Genomic DNA, 27,809 nt, shown 5'->3' with positions numbered 1-27,809 from the left:
AACCTCGTTGCGACGGGAATCCACGCTTTGAACGCTTGCCGGGATCGGGCCAGGGTTGCGGGGAGCTGCTGCAGCTGTGATGACGGAAGGGCGCACAACGGATTATCTTTCTACATCTTGTTTATTCTTGAGGTTTCCTGCGTTGATAAGCATCGAGACGCTTTCCCCACTCATTCAATTGAATCGTCGACAATCAAATGCCGGTGGTCGACGCGGAAGCCGTTCAGCTTTTATCACGACTGCCGACTGGTTCATGGCGACTCCCGCCGCCACCTTCTACCACGAAATGCAACATCCTCACTTCATTGCGACCCTGAAAATACCACCTACCTACTACAGTGACCATTTTCGTTCAGCATTACCCAGCCTCAACAATTCAACAAAGTTCTGTACGACTAGTGTACACCAGACCTAAGCCTGGAACACGCAGAAGACCTAAACACCGCTCCACAAAAGATATTTGGTTGCAGTACCACAAACAGTTAACGTTGGTCGTACACCGCCCTCCCTGTCCACTCAGCTGAACTCTAAAATGTTGGCGCGTTTTTGCAGTAATTTCCATTTCCCGTAATTACCGCCATGTCAACGGGTCGTGTACCAGTCTGCGGCGTAAGGAAGGAAAAAAAAGGTTGTTATCTTTCAGTATCCTGACATTTTTTTACGAAAGTTACCGATGATCGTAAATAGCGATCGACCTCTAGGCGTAACATTGCCCCAGACTCGGAGCGGATTCGGAGCTTCCAAAGTGATACAAGACCAATCACTATGTACGATCTAGGCCTAGCTTATTGATCTGCATCAGGGTGGTCGGCAAGTTCGCGACTTTACGGTCACCCCTTCGATGATGATATAAAAGCTTGTTCCAGCTTGGCAAGCTTGGCCATCTTCACAGTCTTCACACACGACGGAACCGCACATTTCGAAACATGACTTCGAACGCTCATGCTTCGAATGCCGACAAGATGGGCGAGAGGCCCTCCATTGAGAAGATGGAGAGGACCGTCTCCGACAGCGAGTACCATCGCAACATGACGAGACGAATATTATGGAAGATGGACACAAGGTAGTTAATTCCGTCTGTTATCCATCTTTAACGACCTCCATGGGACATAGACATCATTAACCGACAAAAGCACAGGGTTCTGCCTGTCCTTTCCCTCCTCTTTCTCTGCTCGTTCCTCGATCGAGCCAACGTCGGCAACGCCAGAATTATCGGTCTCGAAAAGGATCTTAACCTGTCCAATACCCAGTACACGCAGGGTCTGGCAGTCTTCTATGCCACATACATTGCGAGGTACACCACCGTCGCTTACAACTAGCTCAGGCCTATGCTGGCTCATCACTAACGTTCCACTAGTGAACTTCCGAGCAATCTGCTCCTCAAAAAAGTCACGCCCAAGATCTGGCTGCCCCTTCTCACCATCGTCTGGGGCGTTATTACCATGTGCTTGGGATTCGTAAAGAACGTTGGAAGCTTCATCGGTGTGCGAGCCCTGTTGGGCATCGCCGAGGGCGGCCTCTTCCCAGGGATTGTGCTCTATCTTTCCGGCCTATATACCCGCCAGGAAATGGCGCTGCGAATGGGTATCTTCTACACCGCTGCCTCTTTGTCGGGTGCGTTCGGTGGTCTTTTAGCGCGGGGGCTTTCTGCTATTGGTCCACGTGGTGGATTGGAGGGTTGGAGATGGATATTCATCATCGAAGGGTTGATGGTGAGTTCAGCCCTTAACACCCGTGCAGGCTGTGTGAAGGGCGAGACTAAGACTATGATGTCCTCAGACCATACTGGCAGGTCTGGTGGCATATCTCCTGCTTCCAACCAGTATAAACACTGCTCCTTACCTGACCGAGGAGGAGAAGCAATACGCTGCGAGGAGGCTTCAAGGAGACACTGGCGCAGATACAGCGGATAGGACCAAGTAAGACAGCGGACAGAATGTATGGGTAGTTATCCTCAGCTAACTGGTCTCGCCTTACAGTCCCGTTTTGGAACGAGAGGAGAGGTTCAAGTGGTCTGAAGTTCGCCGTGGCGTCTTCAACCTTCAAGTTTGGCTAACAGCTACCGCGTATTTTTCCCTTGGGGCTGGGCTTTACAGCTTTGGTCTCTTTGTAGGTTTGCCGTGCGCTCCGCGCTTTGCATCTTCTTAAGACCAAGATTACTGACATGCCTCAGCTCCCAACCATTCTCAACGATCTGAAGATTACATCCAACCCCAACCAGACCCAACTGTGGTCGGTTATTCCATACGCAGTTGCCACCCCAGTCACAGGTCCGTTCCCTAGAAATCCTTTTGGTTCCTGTCCAACTGACAACTGACGCAAACGTGTAGTTCTCATTGCATTTGCCTCTGATCGCCTCAAACTCAGGGGCGTCATGATGCTCTTCACTCTTCCCATTGCCATCATTGGCTACGCCGTTATTGCCAATGTCGCCTCTGCCCATGTTCGCTTTGCTATGACATCCTTGATGGCGATCGGCATGTACAGCAGCATACCATGCATTCTCGTTTGGAACTCCAATAACTCTGCTGGGCACTACAAGCGAGCTACCACTTCAGCTTTGCAGCTTGTTATTGGAAACGCAGGCGGTTTCGTGGCTAGTAGGTATTCGCATATAGCTTATCTACCTAAGTACGTCCACTGACCAAGGCTCATCTCAGCTTTTGTTTATCCTCCAAAGGATGGACCTTTGTATCACAGAGGGCACACGATCCTCCTTGGTCTGCTGGTTTATGCTTGGTTTGCGTAAGTGCTGGTTGCGCAGTTGGGTAGAAGAGCACGCTTGCTAACGCTTTGCAGGGTCCTCGCCAATGTGCTTTGGTGCAACAAGATCAACAAGGACAAAGCCGCTGGGAAGTATGAGAAATACGAAGGCTGTGGGGACGACAGAGACCCAGCTTTCAAGATGATCCTATGAAGCGCTTTCATATCACTCTATCAGTGGTACTAATAAGTGAGTGATTCGTACATTTGTTAGGCGTAGAATCGATAATAGGTATAGGTTTTCCAACAGACCGCGGTCAGCCACCGTCCAATGAATGTAACCTGCAAGGGCAGACGCTTTTTCTGACCGGCATTCTGTTTTACCCTGGATCCTTCCGTCCAGCCGGTCAATTCCTTCCACCGCCAACCCCAAACAGATACGGCTTCTCCGTGCCCTTATCGAAGATTTGCGGCTATGTTTCCCCGCCACCATATCGTAGTTCTCTATCCGTGACGCCTAGAAACACACCCACCCGGTTAAGGTAGAGAGAGGATACGAAGAAAACAAAAAAGAAAAAAAGACCAAAGAATTGCGGTTTGTGTGGATCGAACACACGACCTTCAGATTTATGAGTGAAGTGGACTTCAGTCTGACGCTCTCCCAACTGAGCTAAACCCGCTTATTGGTGAAAGAGCTCTGAAACAGTTACTTATGAAGGCAAATTGTCTTGACGCAACGATTGTACGTAAACAAACCCCTTTTTTCACGGCTGCCGCATCACGGGCAGTTGCTCTGTTGAAGCCGGGGTACCACATGTCACGCTCCAGACCTTCGATGTCTTCACCTAGTCTTTGCCGAATTGTGTTATTGCAGCACAAGAAAAGAGCAGCATCCTCAACCAAAATGTAAACTTCCGCGAATCTGTTCTTCTCTAATCTTTTGCTGAACGGCCTTGGGCTTTGATTGGGTAAGTGTTGGGGGATTATATTATATTTCACTAATTCCAGGCGACCCAAGCGCCAACAACATCACAAACGCAGCGCCAGTTGCAAAATCCACCTGAAAGACGGAACGAAGGCACGCCCCCTTCGAACAAACAACAAAGAATGGCCGGCGCACATCCCACCCTCAAGTATACCTTTTGCTTGACCACTGATACATTAACGCACTCCTGAGTTTCTCAGGTCATCTTCAAACTTGAAAACAGGACAAAGTAGGTAGGTAAAGAAAAGTGAGGAAGTCGAAACCTCGAGCCTGTGCACAATTATGTGATAGTGCAGCGCCCTCCATTGGGGGAGGGGGGCTTCAGTGGGCTAGCACTAACGGAGCCGCATGGGATCCACACCCGGGAGGACCAGGATGTGTACGCGATAGTGCTGCCCCTAGATTTGGTGCCTTTAGCAATGGTGCGCTAACAGCTCGGCATGGTAGAGTGCCTCTAAGCAGCCATACTTGTAAACATGCGTCTGCCCTGAAAATTAACCGAACATTTGTAGCATGTGTCAAGCAGAACGGCAAAGGGCTAGATGATTGTAGCGGAACATGTACAGGCAAAAATGGAATGTATCGGATCTGTCGCGGGTGATGGAATACATGATTTGTCGTCTGAAGGTAGTCCATTTTCACAATTGAACGCAAGAGATACTCTTCAAGCTGTTGGAAGAAGAGACACTAATTTGAAGAGCACAGAAGAAGGAGATTGTGGACAGCCACAGTGGAAAACTGGCATAACGTAGATGATAGGGTGGCAAGATAGGTGCATGTGTGTATTGGCTGGCACATCAAGTCTCCCACTGTCATGTACCGCAGGCTTCACAAGTCGTGATCCGGAGACTTGGTACCCGTAGGCTCGAGCTGTTGACGATGATTGTAAGACTGCTACAGTCGTACGCCTATAGAATGTAACAAAAGGCCAGGCGAACGCACGGCAGTGTTCATCAGCAACCGGGATTGTTGGATGGTTCTGTTATCGGTTGGAAAGATTAACACCGAGCTTTGGATTCTAACGTCCTGGCGTGTCGCTTCGTCGAGACAATGGGGAGGGATTCGGAGGATGTCATCGCCATAACATGTCGTAGCTTAGTTGTAGGACTCGCAGATCGTGTCATCCTAGGCACCAGCTGTTAGCTTTAGATTCAAAGGCAAGAGTAGCAGAGAAAGAATACCCAGATTTTCAGGGGCGATCCTCCACGCAACGGCCATCCTTGTCCTCTACCTTCTCATCTCCCCAACCACCTAGCTCAAAGCCGGCACCATCGAAGCCCTCCCATTCCTCCGTAGCCGCACCTACACAAGAAACCACATATATCCACCGTCTCTCGTCCTCGGGAAAGTCCACGCCTCCAGTAGCAACGCACAACCGCTCCGACTTGGCCGAGTTGACATCAGCAATGTACGCAATCACCCTCTCAACCTGCGAAACATGGCAAACAGCCGCATATGTTCCATCGCGACCCAACAGACTGACAAAGCTCTGGGGGCCAATGCGCAGCTTGTTTGACGGAGGCACGACGTTGCCTTGGTGGTTCTTCACCCAAACTTGTTGCGCAGGGAGCCAGACCACGGGCTCATCGGCGGCGATTCCACTGGCAGGAACGGATGGGGAAGGGAATTCGCTGTCTTTGAGGAGGAAGCGACTGGATCGACGGCGCGAGGGAGGCGGGATGACGTAGCGGGAGCGGCCCTGTGGGATAGTTGGGAGGGGGTTTGTGGCGTGCGGTAAGGGAGCTTCGTAGCGGAGCAGGCGAGCAGCCACGCTGGACTTGATCTCGTGGGTTACGGTAATGTTGATGCCGATGTAGTTAACGCAGCCGTCGGTAAGGAAGCTGATGGAGGCGAGGGGCTCTCGGGCGGCTTCAGCCGCATTGATGGCGGCGGACATTGGAATTCGTAGGCGAGATCGAATCGATGATTGATTTCGTTGCGTTATCAGCCCCGTATGGTTGTTGCCAGGCCTTTAGTCGCGAGCAAAGGTAGAATGGTGGTTCAGATGCAGTTGCGCAGGTTGGCGTTGGTCGGCTAGAAAGTAGTGGGAGAGACAGTACATGCGGGATCAAGCCCAGTGAATGGAGTCATCGAACCGGACGTGTCGAAATATGCAACCTTGGATCCTGCAATGCAGGCCACCTTGGGACGACGAGCCTGCAAAACCTATGCCCGTACCTGTCCCGGCCGGATATCCGTTTAAATTCATCAGTGCATGATGAACAAGAAGTACAGCAGATGAAAATATTTCAAAATGGTATTTAATCAGTGGCCTTTACACCATGTCTCCAACGCTTTCATTTCCATCCCATTCTCCATCGCTTTTGAGTATCGACGAGACACAACCCGTCTTCCTTCGAGGCAAAACTAGAATTATACGCACACATCATCTACCGCACAACACTTAGCCTCCGTTACCATTCACGACTTGTTACTACAGGGACAGTGTTGGTACCATCTGCCTATTATCTACTACTACACCGCCCAACATCCACAGCCACAATGGACGACTCGGACTCGGACTCGGACTCCTATATCTCTGACACGTCGACGGTTGACTTTGACCAACATCGCGCCAGTCCCACCAGTAACTCCGATACCACATCCTACGCGCCCATGCTTATTGAGGCAACGGAGGACGCACAAAAGCTCCAGAAAATGAGCTTGGAGCTTGCATCTGCAAGAATGGAAATTATGAAACTCAAGGCCGCTGGTCAAACCCAAGAGGCTGTGATTCAAAAGCTTAGAGCTACCCTTGAAAAGGAGAGAAAGAGGATAGCAGCTGGCCAAGATGAGGCGCTACAGCAACACAAAGATACCATCCGGAGGCTGGGAGAGGAATATACAACAGCAGTGGCGGAAAATAACGAGGAAGAGCACGCCAACTCAGTCATGACTGCTCTCAGATTGGAGGTTGCGGGGTTGCGAACGTCCCTAGATTTGACTGAACAGCATCGCGATCAGGCTGTGAGCAACAACATCGACCTTCAACAGCGTCTGGAAGCACTAGAAGAGGACGTTTTCTGCATGAGTGAACTACTGCAAGCTAACGAAGATCTCAGGTGGGCTTTGGCGGCGCACCGACGTGAAATCGAAAAGCTATGCGGCGCAGAGAACAAGATGGCCCGTATCGAGAAGGTATTCAAGGAGTCATTCAAGAATGCCGGCACATCACTCATATCCATCAACGGTGTTTATGACTTGGAAGGGTCACTTCAGCTGTTACTCGAAAGGGACAAATTCAGGGCCAAGGAGCTTGACGATGTCAAGAAACAATTGCTTAAGGCCAAGAATGCTAAACCATCCGAAGAAGGTAATCACCAGAGACCACGAAAGTGGTGGTGGATGTCTTTTGATTGGATGAAGACAGAGAGATACCTATGGCGAGGAAAGAAGACAGAGTAGGTGGCCATTGCTCCTGATTCTAAGTGGGCAGGGGCATCATTGATCTAGAACGGAAGGCACAAGGGTAGTGTGAGGGATGGTCAATTGTGCCTTCTCTCTTCTTCTCAACATCAAATCTAAGACCAGCACACCCACCAAAAGCCAAGCCCTAACACAATTCCTCTCACACTCCAATTTTCTCAGCATTGAGTCCATCCAGCCCAAGGTCAGCAACCAAACCCAACCTCGAGGCCACAAATCATCTCACAATGTCCGCACAATCCCCCAAGCGCCCCAAGCAGCCAATGCAGCCCGACCAGGCCCCAGCCTCACAAACCCACGCTGACCAAGGCCCCGCCAAACGCAAGGCAATGGAACAACCTCAAGACGACCGGCGCCCAGCACGACCCGGTACTCTTCCCTTCCTGTGGAACCTACCTACCATACCTTCTCTCCCCATTTTCAACGCCGACTCGACTCCCGTCATGTCTGATGACGAGTATGAACACGAACTTGAGCTCGAGAACGACGAGATGATAGATGAACTTCAGGAGGTCGAGGAGCAGCTGCATGAGGCAAAGAAGAAGATTGCCGCCCTTGAGAAACGTTTGAGGACCTACCAAGTCATTGTTCTCCCGATGGACTACCAAATTAATACAGAAACTGCCGAGGAGTCTGGAAACGAAAAGAGTACAGCTGAGCGTGAGGCGGAGGCTCTCAAGGCCATGTACGAAGAAAAGGAAGAGGACAACCACAAGAATGATGACGAGGACAAGATTGACATCTTCCGTGCGGTCTTTAAGGATATCGAATGGGCAGTGGAGGAACATCACAGACTCGTGCATCAAGCCCTGGAGGAAATTGAGAGCGGGCGCACTGGACCGGCGGGCAGATCTGCTGGCTACAAGCCAGGGCAACTTCACCTGTATATATTGGACAAGTCTCAATTCACCCTTGGCGTCGATGTTAGTGGGCTGAAGGACCTCTTTGAAGAGATTGTGGAGGAGGTAAGGCTTGGGGAGTAGCTTTTCATGCTATGATCTTGCATGTGTTCTTGGGAAAGGAGGTCTGTTGTTAGAGGCATGAAGATACCTCGACAAGTCGGCATGCTTGTGGGTCACTCGTTCACAATTCTTATCTTTGTAATTCAATTGATGTGGGAGGTGTATTTTACTGTAACTTAGAAACGCAATATCTAACCTTCAGAGAAACGCGAGTGTGGGGATCCCCATGACACGGTCCTTTACCAATTCCAGCTTGCGAAAACCCAAGCTCCATCAACACCTTTCTCAGTTGATCCTCGGGTTTGAACGCCTACGCGATCTTAGAAGCCGGGCTAGCGGCGACCATCTGAGCATTTCGTAAGTTCAAGTGAAGCAAACCAATCCCGCGTTTCACAACAACAGGAATGACACCTTTACTGATGTGACACGCTCTCGACAGGCACAACCCTCTCTTTGTAAATCCACATCGCAATGGCACCCAACGATCCTGCTATGGACGACACGCCGAACAACAACAACTACAACAACGACAACACTCAAAGGCAACTTGTATCTGCTTCAGATGTGCCTGCTCACCCTGCCGTCACCTCAATCCCGTTACCGCACCTGGGTGACTTCATTAACAAGCTGGTTGATGACGCCTACAAGTTCCAGAACCTGAGTGTTGAACTTGATCAGACCAAGGAGAAGTTGCGCGAGGCGGAGAATAGGATTGCTGAGCTAGCGATCGACAACCAAACCATACAGGAAGATCTAAAAAACGTCAGAGAGCTTCTCGGCGTTGACAGGGATGACGAAAGTTCTGCCAAGATGCAGCTGAGGGTTTACGAGGACTCAGTGAAGTGCCTCGAGGCTACTTTGAGAGGCATGGATTCTGCTTTGCGAGACATGGGCACGGCCTTGAACGGATCCATTCCCAGATCAAAGATCGCGAACTACAGATCCATCCTCGACAAGATTCACCAATGCCACATGGAGAACACACTTGCTGTCAGTTCTATTCTCACTTATGACAGAGAGAGGCGCAACAATCCTAGAATCAACGAGCAGGTTAACAAACTGAATGAAGCGACTTGTGATATCACTTCCCACTTCAACGCCCTGTATGACGCTCTTGAGTCCGATCTTGCGGAGAGCAGTATCTCCAGCGTCTAGCCACTGTCCATGGTCAGTTCAACGTTAGCGATATCTCTCTGCGTTCAAACTTTGATCAGAGTAGGTTTAATTGGGTTTACACTGTTTCTCTTCGATTCACTAGTCTAACCTGTGTATGTACTACGTACAGAAACGGATTTGATCTTATGCGGACAATTTTTTCGACTGTACCACCGTAAAAAGAAGAAGCAGATGATGCCCTATCTAGTGCTCGAGATTCGTGACTTGGAATCGCGTTCGATTGCATAAAGGCCATGTATGATGGTAATCCTACATGACGGGTGTGTTGTCAGTTTATTGCTGGGATTCTAGGGACGAGAGGAGCGGGAAATGTCACCAAGAGGTCAAGGATAATAAGCAGGTTGACCTGTGACTGTCTAGAAATTATGTGGGTAGGTAGTTTATCGCTCCCATCTCTTGGCTTGGACATGTCACGGTTACTTGGTTGGAGTTGGTGGTTTCGACATTGCATGCAGAGTCATTTCGATGGGAAAGCGAAAATACAACGTTTCACGATTTGCCACACAACCGATCTACCTATATCATAGGTTCCGTTGCTGTAACACTCTCTCGATATTCAGTTGGAAGGTTGGGCCGAGCGAGAAGGTTCAGGTTGCTTTTCCGCTCCTTCTCTTTAGGTTCTATTTCACAATTTCTTTTGGCCGCCCTCACTGCTACAAGACTTTTCTTATCCCCCTCACCATCACTCAAACCTGTAATTCAAGCTCCGCACCTGCACGAGGATGGCAGTGGAAGGCAGCACCTCCCAGATATTGAAAAACTTCTGTAAACTTGATAAAGCTTCAGCGCACTCCAAGCCAAACTTGCGCGCATCCCAAGTTTCAAGGTGTAAACTTGATTGTTTCAGCCACAAACTTTAGCACTACAGAACTTCGTACATGAGAAGGTTTATGCTATGATTGTCTTATCGGTACGTGGTTCTACCTGGCTTGATATCCGGAATTGCATACGCAGCACCAGCTTCTGCAAACACACGGCCACAACACGGCCTTTCAAAATGCTATAAATGGAAAGCTGGTCCCAGTTGGTAGAGGCCTGCTTGTAAATACTGTAGATATTGGTTTACGTGCATAAAGTCAAAACGTGGTCTGAAATGGTCTCCATAGCGTCAAGACGTAGGGTGCGCGGATGTTAGGCTCGGAGTGCGCTGAGGTTCAAGTTCTTCCGTAAATATCACCAAGACTGGTTTATCATTTCACCCTCCTCCGAGTGTCATCTTCACAGGTTCACATGGTCACATGGACGTGTTAGTCATCTTGCACCTTAAGACACAACCTGCCGTGGCAATTTTCCCATTCACTGGGCTTTCCATTCCCCGTGGCTCCCTTCCGCTACTTACCTTTTCGCCGCAGCCCTGGTTTCTCAGTGCTCTTCCCTCACCTCCACAGAATCAAGCCCTTATCTATCGTCGGCTTCCCACCTCTATCACGCGCAACACTTCGGAGCATCGCGACAGGCACGATCTAGGCTCTGCACTTTCCATTTCGAATTTTCGATGGTCCTCAATTACCATGGAAGAGAATTCGGCCGACCCTTCTCGGGCGGCGACCAAGCTTACCACTGAAAGCCCGTTGCTTCCTTTTCAACCTTTCCATAACGGCACCAAGAATGGCTTCCAACTCATTGGCTCCAGTAACTTACTTTACAGACCAACCAATATGCCGATATTGGCTTATTTGTTTGATGCATTTTTGTATGGATGTTGAGGCTCAGAATCTTTGTGTGGATGGTTATGGAGCGGCTTGTAGGATATCTGCCTGTCCTTGAGCTTCGTACAGCTTCGAAGTTGGCCTTAACCTACGCTGGCCGCTATAAATACCTGGTTTGGAGGGGCTGCTAGTTTCACCGGTTAGCGAAATGGGAGGGCAGATCTCGAGGATTGGTAGGCTTGTGAGGTGTGAAATGATCCGGATGCCACAGCTTATTGTGGAACATATATCACTGGCAATGAAGGGTTCAAGACAAGGGCCTGAAATACTTCGTGTATTTCAAGGAGGGTATAATCGCCAAAGCATCAAAAGGGTTGTTACAAACCTCACTCTTCAGCCAAATTAGATTTGAGACTAGGACTCCCTGGGGCCAGCGGCACCGAGAGATGGTTATCACGAGCCAAAGATTCTTTCGCGCACGTCTAAACCTAGGTAAGCAATCCAAGAACCAAGGAGAAAACATGGTACCGCAAAGAATCAGGCGGATGGTTTTTAGGTTCCCTGGAAGTCAGGCATAATCTGTAAGCATACTGCAACATTCATGCCCATCAGAAATTGTTTGCAAAATGTTAATAATGAATATTCCCCCCCTCCAGCGCCCTCGCAGGAAATAAGGAAAGGGGGGAAAAGGGCAGGGCATCAGGAAAATCGAACTTACAGTACTTTGGGGTAGCAACACGTCTCCTCCTCTTATTTAAGTGGGCATAAAATGCACATATTCGAGCAGTATGCTTACAGACTACCTCTATGCTTGATTTCCTGGGAACCTAAACTTCATCCGCCCGAGTCCTTGCAGTAGAAACTAACGGAACCACGGCGTTGGGAAAACGGTCAGATGGGTTTCTCCTGCATACCATACTTGGAGGCAATGGCACAGTGTTTGGAGAAGTTCATTCCCGCTGCAGTGGGAATGCATATCACATATACCGCAAAGACTCGGGGCGTTGGGTTTCGGGATCCCAGGAAACCAGGCATAATCTGTAAGCATACAGCAACATTCATGTCCACCAAAATTTCCTTGCAGGACGGTGATTCTGAATGTTCCCACCCTCCAGCGGCCTTGAAAAATAGGTGTGAAAAGGCAGGATATTGAAGAATCGAATTTACAGTACTCCGGGGTGGCAACACGACTCTCCCACTAAAATTTGCGGGCATAAAATGTACAGAATCGAGCATATGTATGTCTAATTATGCCTGATTTCCTGGGATCCCAAGACCCAACGCCCCGAGGCTTTGCGGTATTGCGGTATACAGGTTAAAGCCACAAATAATGCATGCCGCGCGGCATGTGGGTGATCTGCCCGGTTTTTTGTACAATAATTTCCAGGTTTCGATCAACAAAAAGTTGCTGCTCCAATTCCCCTTCCTACCTACTTATCTGCTCTCTTCTTTATCTGCTCCCTCTGTCCCCTTCCTCTCCTGTCCTTTTCACTATTTTTCATTCATAGGACAATCATCATCTCCAAATACCAACCGCGAAGCTCGTCAGATCTCGTGTACAATTCATGTCAGGCACGCCGCAGCTCAACCCATTCCTTTTCTTCCCATCGGACGGCATTCCTCCGACAAGCAGTAGGCATTCCAAATGCCCGCACCTTTCTCTTACAGCCCAGCCACAAGCTCACGAGGGTGTCGCTTACAGATCGAGGACAGAATGCAACTCAAGCCTCCCAGCGACACGAACGCTCCCGTAGCGGGCACCTCGAGCGAGCAACAAACCGTTCCGAAGTCGGCAGAGGCAAACGTGCCTAAGATGGAAAACACCATGTTGACAGCGGAGAACGAGAAGTTGAAAGCGGAGCTGGAAGGCGTCAAGCAAGAGCTGCGTACGGCAAAGATCAAGGTGGAAATGGAGGAGAAGGCAAGGGAGCAAGAAGCCGAAAAGCTGCAAAAGGCAAACGAGAGCCTCGAGGCTGCCCAGAGAAAGATTGCTTCGATGAAAGAAGCCAACACCGACATGGTTTTGGCCTTCCATACCACTGGACACCAGCTGCACAAGGCGACTGAGGAGGCCATTTCTGCTCAACATGCACGGGATGCTCTCCAAAAGGAGCTCGAGGGCATTAAATATGTACGGGCCGCCCTCGAATCGGAGCTCGGGGCCAAGGAGCGTGAGTTGTGCAAGAGCCGGGCAGAAATGTCTCTTCAGGGCGAATGCCTCGAAACCACCAAGCAGCGATTGCTAGCGGTGGAAAACATGCTGCACAATTCCCGGAAAACGAGTACCACTGTGGCTTCGGAACTTGAGGTCACCAAGCAGATACTTCAAGACGCAAACAATGAGATTGGTGCTCGCGCATCTGCACAGGCTGCTCTACAGACAGAGCTCGAGGACACGAAGCACAAGCTGCACTTGGCAATGAAGGAGAATGCGTCCAACGAAACGGAGAGGACGCTTCTGAATTCATCGCTCGCGATGACCAAGCTGCATTTGAGCAGGGTGGATGCTGCACTTGCTGCTTGTATGTCAGAGAACAATGTCCTGAAAGGTTTTGTTTCGGGTCAGTCCACCACCACTGAAACCGCAGTCTCCCAGATTGTCGACAAGATTGCTGCCCTCGACCACTCTATCAGAGGAAGATTATCTGCTGTCGAGAACTCAGTCATCTCTACCCTGGGCGAGCTGCACAACGGAGTTCAGAGCAACGTGGAGCTGGTAGAGGGGCTCAAGCTTCAGTTGAGCGAAGCAAAGCTGCCGGCTGGTGTTCTTGAGGCCACCACGGCTGAAGAGAGCTCCACGGAGATTATAGATGAAGAAACATCCATGCCAGAATCTCTCAAGCTGCGCTTGCAACAGGTAGTAGAGGAGACCACGCAAGCGGGTAGCATCGCTGAAGATCCCGATGCCGCTGATCCGAAGACCAGTCATGAGGTCAACGAGATTTTTGGTGACTATTTGACCCACGTCGTCGAGAAAATGGTCAAGGAGGAGAAAGCAGTCCAGGAGGCCATTCGCAAGGCTAGGGAGAGGATTATCAAACACCAAGACTGGTTGTACAGGTTCCGTAAGGTGATTGGGCAAGATGAAAGCATTTTCGATGAATTGACGCATGTTGGGTTGCGTTTCAAGTGTTGGGAGCGGAGCGAATCTTTGATCAAGATTCTTTTCGAAGTGGAAGAGCAGTATGATGATGTTATAGATCACTTGGGTACAATTCTGGAAGAGTGTGACGAGATGGTGAAGGGCCGTGAAGCTGTGCTGGAGCTATGAAAGCCAGAATCAGGGATGAGGTTTGGATCAATGACTGGCTTGGTATGGTAGGAGAGTGATGTATACGACTGAGAATCAACCGAACCTTTCATATGTTACAGAGCAAATCTTGGTCACAGCTTTTCAGAATTTCAGGGACGACCTATGTTGAGGAGATGAATCGAGTTTGGTTTAACGGCAGGCGTGGGGCTGTAGTGGACTCTCAAGGCTATCTAGGTCGGGTATGGTATGATACTACCTAAAATAGGGTCGTTTGGCTCTGTAGTAGTGCTGTAACTGGCGTCCATGTTCCGGCTGGGCAGTCAGATAGGGCACGGCTTCCCTAGATAGGTGTAGGTAAACTTCTTTCCAGTTTGCAGTCACTTCCGTGTTCGATTCGCGAAAGACCTTCCCTTTTTTTATCTTTCTTTGATCTTCGAAGGGAGGATTCGCTACCGCACATCTCATTCCCTTGGGCGGCGGAGGTAAAATCGAAGGTCAGTCCCTATCTGTTTCCCCAACTCTACTGCCCATCGTGTAGATGTAAAGTGGATTACCCCTATTCTATGCATTGCTGAATCCACAAATGTAAACAATCACTAGGAAGTGCATCTCGTCATGTCACACGGTCACAATGGTTCCCCAGCTCCCGAGTCTCGAAAACTATATTCGAACCTTGGCTCGATATGTAGGACTGCAACATGATGTTTGGTGACACTTTATATACTATCTACCCCTTGTATACCAAAGGAAGACCGACATCTAATCCCTCCAAACCCAGGCACCAAGCCTTGTGTTACACTTACATCGATAGCTACCATAGAAGCTACTTACTTCCCACAGAAGAACCAGGTATGAAAAATGAGGTAGTCATGTCTCGGTGCAACATTTTGCACAACTTGCCACGCTGACCCCTCCGTGCCCGGGTACAGTGGGAGAATGGTCACCGAGAGTTTCCCGTCTCTCTGCCAGATAATCTTTGGTCTGGACACAAACATCATCCGTCTCAAGTTAGCAAATTCTCAAGGACAGCCATATATTTCCTTCACGAGACTCCTCTGCCATACCGGTGGATACTCCCATCAAGTGCCTCATTAACTCTGCATTCATGAGGGATAAAAAGAAAAACTTACGGAAGCCTGACACCCTCTTGACCAGTAAACACCGTGGCAATCGCACCCTCAGAGCCCGCTCCCACCGACGTCCAAAGATTCTCCTGCTGATTCCACCCCATGCGCTTGTACGACAGTAGCTCCGTGTACCGGGCGTTGAGGATAGCGATGTGAGCGAACTGGGTGTTCGGCGGACTGCCCGCGGCCATCGGCTGGTGCACGACTACCCTACACACCTTGTCTTCCGGGCTGGCGCCGTCATTGGAGTCGACGCCGGCTTCGCACCAGGGGCAAAAGCGCTGGCCGATGGAGGACCAGTCGTTCCAGCTGGCGTCTGCCCGAATGTTAAGGATCTGAGAGTTGCCTGTGCTCGGAGTAATGGACTTGTCGGAGGCACCACCTGGACCGGGGAGAATATTGGGTGCTGGGGAGGCCTGGGCGGGGTAGTAGCCGGTGAAGATGAGGATGAAGAAGAAGGGAAAGAGCGACGCCAACATTATGGTTGTGAGGGATGGATAAGTTGGGAAGGAACGAATGAAGTTGGTTCAACTCACTGAAATCCTTGATGAAGAAAGTGAAACGGCGAAAACACACAGGCTGTCTGCAAGTCTCTCAGGGCTCCACGGAAGGGGGGCATTGATGATGGTTTGTACTTCCTGGTTCCCTCTGATGTCCAGTAAATTGATTCAACTAAATTAACCTTGTGGCACGCCCGGGCATTGTTGGCATGTTTCTTTGACGATCGTAACGCATACAAAGATTCTCAACCCCCCTCCCGCGCCAGCATCCTGACAAGCAAGGCAGTCTTTTGTCCCCGATATCCACTGAACGACAAAGCCTAATTACAACTTCACTCACACGATGTGATGACCAACGCACAGCAGAGGTTGTGTGCTCTAATAATAGCACACACGGTCGAATTGTGTTGTTGCTCTAAACTAATGCTACCTCTGACCTCACCAACCCCCCACGATAAGACCATCACACGATAGAATACAGCCTTTTTTCCTCACCACAATCACGGAAAGTCAGTCCCCCCAATGTTATCCTGCGTATTTACACAACAATGAAACTGTTTTCTATACACCACCCACTCCCCGCCCGGCGCCACGCCCTTGGCCCCTGCATAAGCCGCCCATCCACTTGGAAACTTATCCGAGGACAACTGCGGAGGAGTGTAGTTTTCGCCAGAACGAACAGAGTAGCTGAACGATGGACTACATACGTTTTCAGTTTTGACCATTAGCATCTCCTTTTGCAACCTTGAACCTTGATCTTCATCCGCTCCAATCGTGACACATCCGCCAAGTTAGACAGAAGATGGAAACCCTGGGGAAGACCAAAGAAGAAAGAAAAAAAAAAAAAAATGGAAAAAGACTCACGGCCTCAATGATCCATCCCCCCCTTGCTGGTCCTCCCTTCTGTTCATGTGGAAAGTCGCCACCCCGGGCGCGCACCTCGTCGGCCTCGTCGGCAAGTCCACCGACATGCCGTAGCCCATCCGGCTGTAGGAGAGAAGCTCGGTGAAGTTGTTGTTCATGATGGCGACGTGGATCGGCTTTTGCGGTGTGGATGATCCAGGGCGGTCGGAAATGGGCTGGTGAACGAAGGCGTGGCAGAACGAGTCGAATTTGAACTCTGGAAGACCGGCCATGCTGTCCGGGACCGTCCAGTAGCACCAGGGACAAAAGCGGTCGGAGACGAGAGATTGGGCGTTTCCGTAGCAGGCGGGGAGGAGGAGGAGGAGGAGGGAAAAGAGGATAGTGAGGAGGTACATTCTTGTTTCGAGGAATGTCCTGTAGATAGTGGTTGTTGTGAAGTATGTACAGATACCGGCAAAGGCCACGGTGATGAAGAGCTTGGTGTATTGACGAGGAGGTTTGTGAAATAGTGAAAGTTGATGGTTTTCGGTTCAAACACCAACTTTTCGGGACTCTGAAAGTATCTACTAACCAGCGCGTACTTTGGGAGACAAAGAATGGGCTTAAAATTAACAATGGTCTGAAAGAGAGCAAGCAGTCGAGTGATTTCCCCAGCAACCCCAGGCGCCAGGTGCTGTATGTAGACAAAGAGAACCCTCATTAATACAGTAGTGACAATGGAGGTGTCTATAATCCTCTAATTACGCTATTTCCAAACGAGGAGTCAGCCACATTCAGCACCGAAGCATTTTCTGTCAAAAAGAAAAAGTTGAAAAACCCTCTTTCAAAAAAGTTGTGATCCTCGGACATATTTGAATCTAGATCGTGAAGCGGGAATCGACAAAAAGTTTGCGGTTTGTGTGGATCGAACACACGACCTTCAGATTTATGAGTGAAGTGGACTTCAGTCTGACGCTCTCCCAACTGAGCTAAACCCGCTTGATGTTTACCTCTGTAGACATGCTCTTTATGAGTGGAGTATGGGGTGCATGTCCCGGAATGCCAACATCAACGCCATGATTTCTTTTGTGATGACTTTGCCGATTATGAATCGTGGGCTGTCTATCGAGTGAGGCTTCAAGAGCGTGCAAGCGCTTCCTGTCTTGTAATGGAAACATGAAGTTTGTAGAAAATTGAGAGCGACTGGCGCGGAATTCTAACCCCTTGTTGCCATCTCCCCAAACCTCACTCAGTTCCTCGGATTATTCGGGTTATTTACAGCATAGTGATAGACTCCATTATGCCTCTCCCACCAGCTCGGCCTATGAAACGCCACTGGTCTCGTCAGCTCGCTCGTGCAATGACTATTGATATTCCTTCTCCTCTTATTCTCCTGGCACTTGCACCTACATCCCGTCCCTCCCTCCGACGGCAGTGTCATCTTGCCCATGTCACGCAGCGCCTTGTTACCGAGAAGTTGCTGGTCCATCGGTGCATTTCCCGGACACTGCCACAGCGTGTCATGCTCGTAGCCAATATCCGAAAAGTGATGAATCTTCTCGGGTGGGAGAAGCATGTGCACGGCGAGCGTGTGCACCGGCGCATCGCCCCAGCGCTCCGAGTAGAAGCCACCTTTGCTGTCCAGGTAGCGGAAGTAATCCTGGTACTCGCGGCCGCGGAAGAAGTCCAGATTGGCGATCTCAAAGTTGCTCCAGTAGTGGCACATGTTCCACTTGTTGCCGGAGTTGTCGTGCTCCCGTACCCGAAACAAGCCGAGAAACCAACGGACGGGCGCGGGAAACCACATCACTTGGAACAAGGCGTTCCAGGTGGGCGTCCGGGGAATACCCTTTTCGATTCGGTAGTCGTCGGTGGTCTTGAATAGGGACGGGCAGGTGTCGCCAACCTCCCAGAGCGCTATCGTCCAGCCGTAAACCTTGTTGTGACGAGCCATCTCCACAAAAGGGTCGTATGTGAGGGCACAGCTGTAGCGCACACTTGGCTCGAGGCGCCAGTACCACTTGTACGGCCTCAGGGCTTCGAGATTGTAGAACTCGCTGTTTGCGAAAACATCCGGGTTAGCATGTGGACCTATCACACCAAACACATCGGGAGACGTACCCAGAGTAAAACCGACACATGTGATGATAACTCTCCATGTCACCATAGCCCACACCTCGCTCACCCTGCTTCTTCATCTGCAATCTGGCCTTTGCCTTTTCCTTCTCATTCATCCCCTCAGGAAACCCCCACTTTCCCTTCTCAATGACCTCGAACCTGACCTCAGTCCCATTGCTCACAGCCCTGCTTAGAACATTCTTGAATTCCTCTGACCACGGAGCGTCGTTCAGGAACATGATCGGGTAGTGAAACCACCGGTTGAACTGCCGTTCGATATTTGCCACCGTTGCTTTCGCACCTTCGAGCTCGCTATTTCGCGCCAACATGACAAAAGTGGCGTTCTCGCGCGGCTGCGCGGCGGTAACCGACGGGTCCAGACATCCTGTCGCGAACGGCTGGTCGAGATCCTGATGAGGGCGGGCAACGCGCGTGCGGTAGAGATGAATTGGCAGATCGATAAGGTACAGGACGAGGAGCGGTAATGCGATTTTGAGAAGGAGCTTGATGCGGCGTCCATTGCGCCCCGAGCGCCGAAGTCGTCGAAATTGCAACATGAGGATCCGTCCTACTCGCGCCAGCAGGTCAAACGCGCGAGGCAGCGTGCCCAGCCGGGAAGATGTGCGGTGGTAACCCATCTTTTTGGGAACATGAGATGACAGATGGCCCAGATTTTTTACCGTGTGGCTCTGTGAGCTTGGCTACCGCATCTCAAACAAATACAAACATCAAAGATCGCCAGATGATGCCGGTTGGTGGTAGCGCAGGGTGGCATTTACACAGTAAGACGATGATCAACTCTGCTGCCTACACAAGAGCAAGGGTACAGCCGCACAAGGAGAACAAGCAACAACAGGTTTTTCTGTGCCGTATGTCCATAATGGAAATTTCCCAGTTGATAGCGCTGTTTTCTTTTTGGCTGTCATAGCTTGACGAAACGTTGAAGGGCGAGGACAAAGAAAAACAAAGGGAAGGGAACCAACAAACCTAGGTACGCAACCAAACTTTATGTCAATCACCACTGCACTAAGCGTTGACGGGTTAGGTAGTGAAATCCTTTGGGTTGGTGATGACTGACAACCAAGGGCGCACACTACCTACCGAGGTACCGTACGATGCTACAGTGATTTCAAGTTGTCCTAGCTTCCACTTGACTGTGTACTACACAGCAGGCCGTAAGCCGTTGCTGACAAATGAAAAGCTCAGGTGCTGCCGTGATGACCGCAGATGCCTACAAAGGGACGCTCCGGCTGTCGTGTCCAGAACGAATTATTGAGGCAGGAGAACGCTGAGACGCGGTGATTATGAGCTTGTTTGGACAAGTACAGAGCGACAGTCACGACAGTGTAGACAATACTTCCCTTACTCTGCCTTCCACCGGTGCACGTGAAGGGGGTACGTACAGCCAACCGAATCGGGAAAATTTGGGGATGCCAGCTAGAACGCAACTGAATGGAGACAGGAAGTACACATGAACTTGCATACCTCTAGGTATCGATGTCATGTTCTTCCAATGCAAAAGATCATGCACACTTCTCTGATACAAAGTCAAAGAACACATTGGTTGCGGCCACAAAGCCAGCGAATGACGGCGCATACAAATACATAAGCGGTGGACGCCGTGCTCCGGGAGCGGTGCCTGAAAATCAAAGGGTCACCGCCGGCGCTGGCCAACGGCTTTAGCCCCCACGGCCCCATACTTTTCCGACATCCACACCGGACGCTCTCGGAGACCTTGTTGGCCCGGGAGTCTGCCAAGCCGGCTTGTTACGTGAGAGAAACTGGTTCTCCTCCGACAGCCGCCATCACGCTAACAACTGGTGGGACCGGACACATAGCCGTGCCAGTGATGTTTCATGTTTGATGTTTTCCAGAATCCAGAGAAGTCTTGAGAAAACCGAGAAGCCTCTCCGCCATTCCAGAGTCCAGCCACCCTGCCCACCCCGCCCCGGCGATTTGCAAAGAAAGTTTTTTTTCTTCTTGCGTGGAATCCCTGCTGAGCCCGCTTTGTCCTCCACCCGGCCCCTCCACTTAAGGGCCAGATACCGCCACTTCTTGTTCACAGTGACTGTAGCTGAAGAACGTGCATTCCTTCATTTAGGAAAAGAGCATCATCTTTTTCGTTGACCTCGTCCCTGAACGAGCAGGAGAAAGCCCTGACCAACCCTCCCGACCTTGGAAGCTATCTTTCGAGACTCGAGATAATCTGTCGCCAAAAAAGAAAAAACCCCGGATAAATGACCCTAGGTCGAGCTCCTAATGCAGAGGACAGCTGCCTAAAAAACCATCAGCAGCCCCCCGCGGGCGAGTCATTGTCAACACTCCCGACCTTTATCGATTCCAGCGACCAGGAAAAGGGCGGATCGTTCGTCTCAAAGCGTGAAGCCAACTCAGACGAGCGGGACTCGGGACCGGAATCCGACACCATCCAAGACCTCAGCGACAGCCCCGATGATGAGGGCGTCAAGTGCGAGGACGGCCTTGCCCGGCAGCCATCTGCGGCGACCACCGTAATTGACTTTCCCGAAGGTGGCCTGCAGGGCTGGCTGGTAGTGTTCGGGTCCTTTTGTGCCATGATATCGGTGTTTGGACTCATCAACTCTGCGGCCGTCTTTGAATCATACTTTTCGACACATCAGCTTGTCAACCACAGCGCATCCGAGATCGGTTGGATCTTTTCGCTCTACCTCTTTATCGTCTTTTTTGTGGGCATCCAAGTCGGCCCCATTTTCGATCGGCATGGAGCACGCCTCCTGGTCGCCGTGGGTAGTCTGCTGGTTGTCCTCAGCTTAATGTTGTTGAGTCTCAGCAAGAGTAAGTCCTTACCACACTTCCGCGCCTAGTTATTGATGGTATATGGTGCTAACGATGGACACAGCTTATTATCAGATTATGCTGACATACTCTGTGCTCGGTGGCTTGGGCGGCGCCCTTCTCAACTGCCCTGCGTACGGGTCGATCACACACTTCTTCCACGTGCGCCGTGGACTGGCAACCGGTGTTGCTACCATTTCCGGCGGCATTGGCGGTATCGTGTTCCCCATCATGTTGCGATATACCCTCCCCTCGATTGGGTTCCCCTGGAGTTGCCGCATTCTTGGCTTCATTATGCTCGGCCTCGCCGTGCCCGCCAACCTCTTTATCAAGACTCGTCTGAAGCCCAAGATCAGCCAAGACAAACCCAAGATCTCGTCACTTCTTCCCGACTTTTCCGGATTCCGAGACCTTCGCTATGCCTTTTCGGCAATCGGCATCTTCTTTATGGAATGGGGGCTGTTCATGCCCTTGACGTACATTGTCTCGTACGCAGCGGCGCATGGCCAGGACGCAACCGAGAGCTACCTTCTCCTATCGTACCTCAACGCCGGGTCTGTGTTGGGCCGTGTGCTCCCCGGTCTCTTTGCTGATCGCATCGGACGATTCAACGTGGTCATCATCACCATCTCGCTGTGTGTGATTCTCGTGTTGGCCATGTGGCTTCCGGCAGCCATGTCCAAGTCGGTGCTGATCGGATACGCTGTACTCTTTGGATTTGCCAGCGGAAGCAACCTCGGCCTGGTACCCGTATGCCTTGGACAGTTGTGCGACGCTCGCCAATTCGGTCGATACTACTCGACGGCCATGATGGTGGCCAGTTTCGGTACGCTCAGCAGTGTACCCATCGGCGGCGCCCTGTTGGAGATGGGCTCTGCTGAGACGGGCTGGCGAGCCGTCATCATTTTCTCGGGCCTTTCGTACTTCGTCGCCCTGGCGTGTTATACGTCCGCCCGCGTTCTCGCTGTCGGCTTCAACCCGCGGGTCAAGTTCTAGCCATGTGTTGGATATTGGATATAGAGAAAAAGCAATTGGATAGCTAAAGAATGTTAATGCGAAATGATAAACGGCGCAGATAGTTCCCTTTTTTGCAATCGGTGAAAGTGTTGAGAAAGAAGGTAAAGGAGAGGAAGAGGATTGGAAATGGAAAAGAGAGCCCAGGCTATGGAAGGTACCTCTACTTTGGATTTGCGATTCACCCCCCTTCCCCTTTCCCCCACCCCCCCAAAACGTTCCTTGTTGTCTCAGCCCACTGTTCCGCTAAACCCCACCGAATGCGTAGGGCTCAGGTACCCGCGACGCCCAAATCGCGGGGTAATTTCTCAGCAGACCCCGCCGCCGACCAGAAAATTTCAACCCCACCCGACATTCCAGCGCAAGTCTTCGTCGCCAGTGACGCGGGACGACAACAAAATTGAAACATCTCCCCAGCAACAAACAAAGGTTCAGTTTCGAGTCAACGACCAGCCATCCTCTTTCACAACAGTATAGTTGCGCTCGACATACAATGGCTGGCGAACTAAACGCGGCACCGGTTCTGTCCACACCGGAAGATCACCTATTCGAATACGCAGTGGTCCCGACCGATGACCAGACCAAGGCGAGATCAGATGATGAACTCCGCGACATCTACGAAATCACAAGGACAGCGAAGGAAGTTGGAGAGGGAGGATGGAGGAGAATTGGCCTACAGTTTCCCGACCACATGCTTTGCGATGCCCCCAGAGTTGTCCAACTCCTCGAAGCAGAGCTTGCTTCTCTTCCACAACCGACAGTGCCGACGTCTACCGCAGACTTGCAGTCAACGGCGACAGCCTGCCCCGAGCCCTCCACCACGAACAACGGACCATGCGGTCGCCATGTCCAACAAAACGGTGCAGGGTGTGGATGTGGTAAACAAGCTCCCGCCCCAGTGGAATCACAGCCCAAGGCCCGTCGGGTATACGTCCTCGCCGATACCTCGTACAGCGCCTGCTGCGTCGACGAGATTGCCGCCGAACACGTTAACGCTGATGTCGTTGTCCACTACGGCCGCTCGTGCCTGTCACCTACTTCCCGTCTTCCCGTAATCTACGTCTTTACCAAGCACATCCTTGACCGCGATGCTGCCCTCGCCGACTTCGAAAAGGAGTACCCAGATAAAGAGGCCAAGGTGGTCCTCATGGCCGACGTTACCTACCAAGTTCACGTCCTGTCATTACTGTCCGAACTCCAAAGCCGTGGCTACGTCAACTTGCTAGCCACCGAGATTGTTCACAACCCCATGGGCAGGATACCAAACAGAAAAGTCGTGGACGTCCAAGGCAAAGAGGTGGAAATCAGCCATGGCAGCGAAACCTCGACGGGCCTGGATCTCCGAGATTACTCCATTTTCCACATCTCCCAACCGCCAACCGCGCTCCTCCTCGCCCTGTGCTCCAGAGTTAAGAACCTCTACATTTTCCAGACCTCTTCTGACAGCTCCTCGCTGTACTCCGCTCAGCGCCTCCTTGGTCGCCGTTATGCCCGCCTCCTCTCCCTGACGACAGCTGGCATTATTGGCATACTTGTCAACACCCTCTCCGTTTCCAACTACCTTTCCTCTATCGATAGCATCCGCAAGCAAATCGCTGCTGCCGGGAAGAAAAGTTACACAATGGTAGTTGGAAAACTCAATCCAGCCAAGCTTGCCAACTTTGCTGAAATTGACGGCTGGGTTGTGGTCGGCTGCTGGGAGAGTTCTCTCATTGAGGATGATGCTGGCTTCTACAAGCCCGTCATCACGCCCTTTGAGCTCGAGCTCGCCCTCGCCAGTGACGACGAAAGAGTTTGGACCGGCGAGTGGTGGGGTGGCATCGAAGCTGTCAAGCCACCAATCGACGAAAAGCCTGAGGAGAAGAAGTCCGAGGACAATGAGAACAACGAGACGCAAGATACAGCCGATGCCGAGCAAGCCTCTGGTGATGGCGAATTGGACAGCGAGGAGGAGTCGGCACCACCCGAGTTTGACTGGAGGACAGGAAAACTTGTCAGCCATAGTAGGCCTATGCGCATGGCCGCGCCGAAACCCAAGAGTGCAAAGAAGGAGGATTCGACTGAAAAGCCAGATGCGCCGCCACGGTCAAGCGCCTTGACCCTTAGATCCAAAGCCCAGGAGTTGGCATCAGTCAACGGCGTCGTTAGCCCCGGTGCAGAGTATCTTCGTACTCAGCGGACATGGGTCGGTTTGGGCACCGATTTCGACGAGGAGGCCAGCACGACGATTGAAGAGGGTAGAGGCGGAGTGGCTAGAGGCTACACGGTTGGCGGAGAAGGAGAGAAGCACTTGATACCCTGAAAAAGAGGACGTTTGATCTAGGTAGCCGCGATTGGACACGAATATTGGTAGGAGTGAAACCCACAGGACAGCGAATGGATTGGAAAGACTTTGGACTCACGAGCACAATGTTGGGACCACGGACACGACTCAGTTATTGGGTTTCTTCGCCACTTGGGACCTATCTGCTTCCATTCTTTACCATCATCGACGGGAGTACTACTTACTGTAACCACCGCGACCACCACGCCTGAATTCGGTCAATTCTCGACAAACGTTAGCAATGAGCCGGCGGTTCCCTCACAGGTGCCTCAAGCCTTCGCTCCCACTGGATTTCGACACATGGGCACACAAGCAACCTGGTGGACGATCAACCGTGTCATCCGTGGACCTTCTAGCCTTATACGGCGGGGGTGGCGTTGCCTCCCTCGTCTCCAATCCGTGCGCCTCCATCTCGTACTCTTCTTGCTGTCTTCCTTCTCGATGCTGCTGCGGCTGTTCTTGTCGCATTTCTTCCTGCATATAAGCCATGGCATAAGCTCCATCCAGTGGTGTTCCCGTAGTCGGCGGTACCCTGATTCTCACGCGAGTTTCTGCCTGTGGCCAGTTCCGATACAAAGGACGGCCAGGACCAGCATGACGCAGCCATCCCGAAGTTGTTTGAGTCACTTCCCTTCCCTCCCTGCCTCGCACTTTGCTTCTGGTGCTAGATCCAGGGCTGCCACCGTACGGATGGTAGTGGGGGGAGCGCGGGTAAGGGAGGTGGTTGTGCTCTCTTCTCACGCCGCTGGGTCCTATGAAGGTGGGGAGGGGGGATTGGGGTTCGAGCTCATTGTTCTTCTTATCTCGAAAGCAGCATTGCCAGATGGTCGAGCCCAGAATGGCAATGGCAAGGGTGCTGAAAAGAATCAACATGGGGATCTTGAACTTCTGATAGAAGCCATCTGCCGGGATGCCTGCCGGTCCGGTGTCATCGGCGAGGGTGGAGTTGGCCTGGGAAAGTTGACAGCACGATCTCACAATGAATAATGACTTGTGAGAAAATGATGCAGGATCTGGTTAGGTCGATACTCACCATGCCTTGTGCCTTGCTGCCGACGTCTTCAGCTTCTGGTTGGATGCGTAAAGATATCCAAGGTTGTGAACTCGGACAGTTGTGGATGATGACAATTCCTTTTCATGAAATGGCGACTTTTTCTTTGCGTGCGTCCACCTTTCCAGGAATAAGTTAAAAGAAAAGCCAACACCAGACAAACAAGGAAAACGTCCTTTCCATCAGGGAATACAAATCGAGAATCAAATTTCCGTGCGTCACTTCGACGACCGACACCCAATGGCCAACAATATACCTGATAAGACAGCGAAAATTGCAGCTTCCTATTGTTCATGGTCGCGAAATGTGGAAGCAGTGATCAGATGAACCAACCAACGCCTGGGAAATGAGCATGGCGCAGTGAGGAAGTTCGGATGAGAACCCTCGTGGCCTCCTTTCGGTCCCTTTTCTCCTTTACTGGTATTATGCCTCTTGTCTCTGACCTCTGGCCCCGAAGTTGCTCATATTGTTCCAGCCTACCGGTACCAGACACCCACCAAGTCGTGTGTTCGCACCGCCATACCTCCCAGCTAGGGTGTATCGACGCATCAACGCATCGATGCATCAACAGCCTCGGCCCGTTCCGCCACTACTCCTCGAACTATCCCATAACCGCTTTTCAATCTCCACCACCTCTTGACTCCACGGTCATGGCCTCATCTTGTTAACACGTAATTGACCGGGTGCGCCGGACCTTCATTATCTCTGCCCTACCCTGCTTATGTCCTTTGTTCCGGGCACGCTGAACACCGGCACTTCCGCCGCTCTTGGTGACATCGTCCCCAATATCTGCACTTGGGGCAGCCCTTACTTCGCGTCCCTCTTCTAGGTGCGCAGGTGATGGTTTCCACATGTGCCAGGTCACCCTCTCACCACCACCGTCGAGGAGAAAGATGAAGCCGAGTATACTGCAGAGGCAACCCATTTCTTTTGCGATTTGACGGTCTGATCGGTGATGCAGTTTTAGTGCACTGGGAACGTGATAGTCGTGATTACCGGACTTGAGGGAACGATGGAAAGTTAGTGATTCGACGGTTTGGTTGAGAGACAGTGACCCGTCGGCAGACGATGGTGAGGCAAACGTGAGTGTTCGTTCTACGGTCAGTCCTCCGTACCCTATACCTGGATAAACTGTAAGTGGCTGTCCATTCAACTCGTCGATCGAGTGTTGAGCTGAACATCTTATAGCTGCGTGTCAACAAATTCACGGCCCCATTGCTTCTAGTGATGTCATTCGCACGATGAAACAGCGTACAATGAGCGCGTTGTCTAGTCAATGACCTTTTCACTTCTGGAGAACTTTCTACCAGTCATGTGTGAACGGTGTCGCAAGTGACAATTCAAGGACCTAGGCTCAAAGACGTAAACGCTCATCGTTGGGTAGACCTCACCTCCCAACGGCTGGTGCTGGGAGTTCAGAGATGCGAATTGCTCATCTAACACTGGCAATGCGAGGAAATGGCCGAGGTTTCTTCTCGCCCTTTCCGAAGGATACCATGATCTTTTGGCGATCATCACGTTCATTCAACAGAAACCTACCTGCACGCATATGTTTTCCTCCGCGCACCCACATTCTCGACTTGCCCGAAGTGTTCCAACAGCAACACCCCTTTTCTACACCAACACCAAGAATGTAGCACTGACAGGGTTTATAAAATTCTGTTCCATATCCAACGGCTTTATACGTCAAAGCGGCGATATCAGTGCAACCTGGAGGTGACATCGGCGCTTTGAAGGTATGATGACTTGGAAAAAGTTACCGAACGGATATCCGAACTTGGTTTTAGCATTATCCCAAGTTTGCTGGATTTTCCCGCTGTGTTCAAAACAAAACATTTGCTTGCGTGCACCTGAAATATGGGTGC

The 27,809-nt window shown here is 51.1% G+C and overlaps 10 protein-coding genes and 2 non-coding genes across 12 annotated transcripts; 6 read left to right on the top strand and 6 right to left on the bottom strand.

Annotated features, from left to right (window-relative positions):
* The first annotated feature begins 732 nt into the window (after positions 1–732).
* On the top strand, positions 733–2,923 carry B0T23DRAFT_50207 (MFS general substrate transporter). Its single transcript, XM_062841375.1, has 9 exons — positions 733–1,063; positions 1,139–1,294; positions 1,358–1,712; positions 1,780–1,919; positions 1,980–2,109; positions 2,174–2,270; positions 2,331–2,600; positions 2,661–2,745; positions 2,800–2,923. Exons 1-9 carry the CDS (start codon positions 927–929, stop codon positions 2,915–2,917), a joined length of 1,488 nt encoding a protein of 495 aa, XP_062688455.1. The 5' UTR covers positions 733–926; the 3' UTR covers positions 2,918–2,923.
* A 371-nt stretch (positions 2,924–3,294) lies between these two features.
* B0T23DRAFT_t398 lies at positions 3,295–3,383 on the bottom strand. Its single transcript has one exon. It is a non-coding gene; the product is annotated as a tRNA-Phe (tRNA).
* Positions 3,384–4,791: 1,408 nt separating this feature from the next.
* B0T23DRAFT_390597 (uncharacterized protein) lies at positions 4,792–5,800 on the bottom strand. Its single transcript, XM_062837887.1, has one exon. The coding sequence runs from the start codon at positions 5,583–5,585 to the stop codon at positions 4,878–4,880; it is 708 nt and encodes a 235-aa protein (XP_062688454.1). The 5' UTR covers positions 5,586–5,800; the 3' UTR covers positions 4,792–4,877.
* A 1-nt stretch (position 5,801) lies between these two features.
* On the top strand, positions 5,802–7,191 carry B0T23DRAFT_347672 (uncharacterized protein). Its single transcript, XM_062835992.1, has 2 exons — positions 5,802–6,683; positions 6,735–7,191. Exons 1-2 carry the CDS (start codon positions 6,191–6,193, stop codon positions 7,091–7,093), a joined length of 852 nt encoding a protein of 283 aa, XP_062688453.1. The 5' UTR covers positions 5,802–6,190; the 3' UTR covers positions 7,094–7,191.
* A 30-nt stretch (positions 7,192–7,221) lies between these two features.
* B0T23DRAFT_367740 (uncharacterized protein) lies at positions 7,222–9,231 on the top strand (the record flags this gene model as incomplete). Its single annotated transcript, XM_062836427.1, has 3 exons — positions 7,222–8,079; positions 8,281–8,376; positions 8,704–9,231. The coding sequence occupies exons 1-3, from the start codon at positions 7,342–7,344 to the stop codon at positions 9,229–9,231; spliced, it is 1,362 nt and encodes a 453-aa protein (XP_062688452.1). The 5' UTR covers positions 7,222–7,341.
* A 3,276-nt stretch (positions 9,232–12,507) lies between these two features.
* On the top strand, positions 12,508–14,172 carry B0T23DRAFT_424034 (uncharacterized protein; the record flags this gene model as incomplete). The annotated part of the gene is made up of 2 exons (XM_062839845.1): positions 12,508–12,533; positions 12,615–14,172. Exon 2 carries the CDS (start codon positions 12,616–12,618, stop codon positions 14,170–14,172), a length of 1,557 nt encoding a protein of 518 aa, XP_062688451.1. The 5' UTR covers positions 12,508–12,533; position 12,615.
* Positions 14,173–14,814: 642 nt separating this feature from the next.
* On the bottom strand, positions 14,815–17,040 carry B0T23DRAFT_436621 (uncharacterized protein; the record flags this gene model as incomplete). The annotated part of the gene is made up of 6 exons (XM_062840585.1): positions 14,815–14,845; positions 14,986–15,135; positions 15,285–15,697; positions 15,818–15,929; positions 16,358–16,480; positions 16,646–17,040. 6 exons carry the CDS (start codon positions 17,038–17,040, stop codon positions 14,815–14,817), a joined length of 1,224 nt encoding a protein of 407 aa, XP_062688450.1.
* A 494-nt stretch (positions 17,041–17,534) lies between these two features.
* Positions 17,535–17,623, bottom strand: B0T23DRAFT_t397. The gene has a single exon. It is a non-coding gene; the product is annotated as a tRNA-Phe (tRNA).
* Positions 17,624–17,686: 63 nt separating this feature from the next.
* On the bottom strand, positions 17,687–19,595 carry B0T23DRAFT_50130 (nucleotide-diphospho-sugar transferase). Its single transcript, XM_062841373.1, has 2 exons — positions 18,746–19,595; positions 17,687–18,681 (listed from the first exon to the last, which is right to left on the bottom strand). The coding sequence occupies exons 1-2, from the start codon at positions 19,378–19,380 to the stop codon at positions 17,874–17,876; spliced, it is 1,443 nt and encodes a 480-aa protein (XP_062688449.1). The 5' UTR covers positions 19,381–19,595; the 3' UTR covers positions 17,687–17,873.
* Positions 19,596–21,429: 1,834 nt separating this feature from the next.
* Positions 21,430–22,685, top strand: B0T23DRAFT_390587 (major facilitator superfamily domain-containing protein). The gene is made up of 2 exons (XM_062837886.1): positions 21,430–21,556; positions 21,621–22,685. The coding sequence occupies exons 1-2, from the start codon at positions 21,535–21,537 to the stop codon at positions 22,550–22,552; spliced, it is 954 nt and encodes a 317-aa protein (XP_062688448.1). The 5' UTR covers positions 21,430–21,534; the 3' UTR covers positions 22,553–22,685.
* Positions 22,686–22,898: 213 nt separating this feature from the next.
* Positions 22,899–25,033, top strand: B0T23DRAFT_50043 (Diphthamide biosynthesis protein 2). Its single transcript, XM_062841370.1, has one exon. The coding sequence runs from the start codon at positions 23,064–23,066 to the stop codon at positions 24,870–24,872; it is 1,809 nt and encodes a 602-aa protein (XP_062688447.1). The 5' UTR covers positions 22,899–23,063; the 3' UTR covers positions 24,873–25,033.
* Positions 25,034–25,151: 118 nt separating this feature from the next.
* B0T23DRAFT_327175 (uncharacterized protein) lies at positions 25,152–26,869 on the bottom strand (the record flags this gene model as incomplete). Its single annotated transcript, XM_062835598.1, has 3 exons — positions 25,152–25,844; positions 25,927–25,942; positions 26,625–26,869. The coding sequence occupies 3 exons, from the start codon at positions 26,867–26,869 to the stop codon at positions 25,152–25,154; spliced, it is 954 nt and encodes a 317-aa protein (XP_062688446.1).
* Between the last annotated feature and the right edge of the window lie 940 nt (positions 26,870–27,809).

This window comes from Neurospora hispaniola (assembly GCF_033458365.1).
Source record: "Neurospora hispaniola strain FGSC 10403 chromosome Unknown B0T23scaffold_10, whole genome shotgun sequence".
Classification (NCBI taxonomy): domain Eukaryota; kingdom Fungi; phylum Ascomycota; class Sordariomycetes; order Sordariales; family Sordariaceae; genus Neurospora; species Neurospora hispaniola.
The sequence above is the reverse complement of the archived record's forward strand: the minus strand, read 5'-3'. Positions and strand labels throughout refer to the sequence as shown.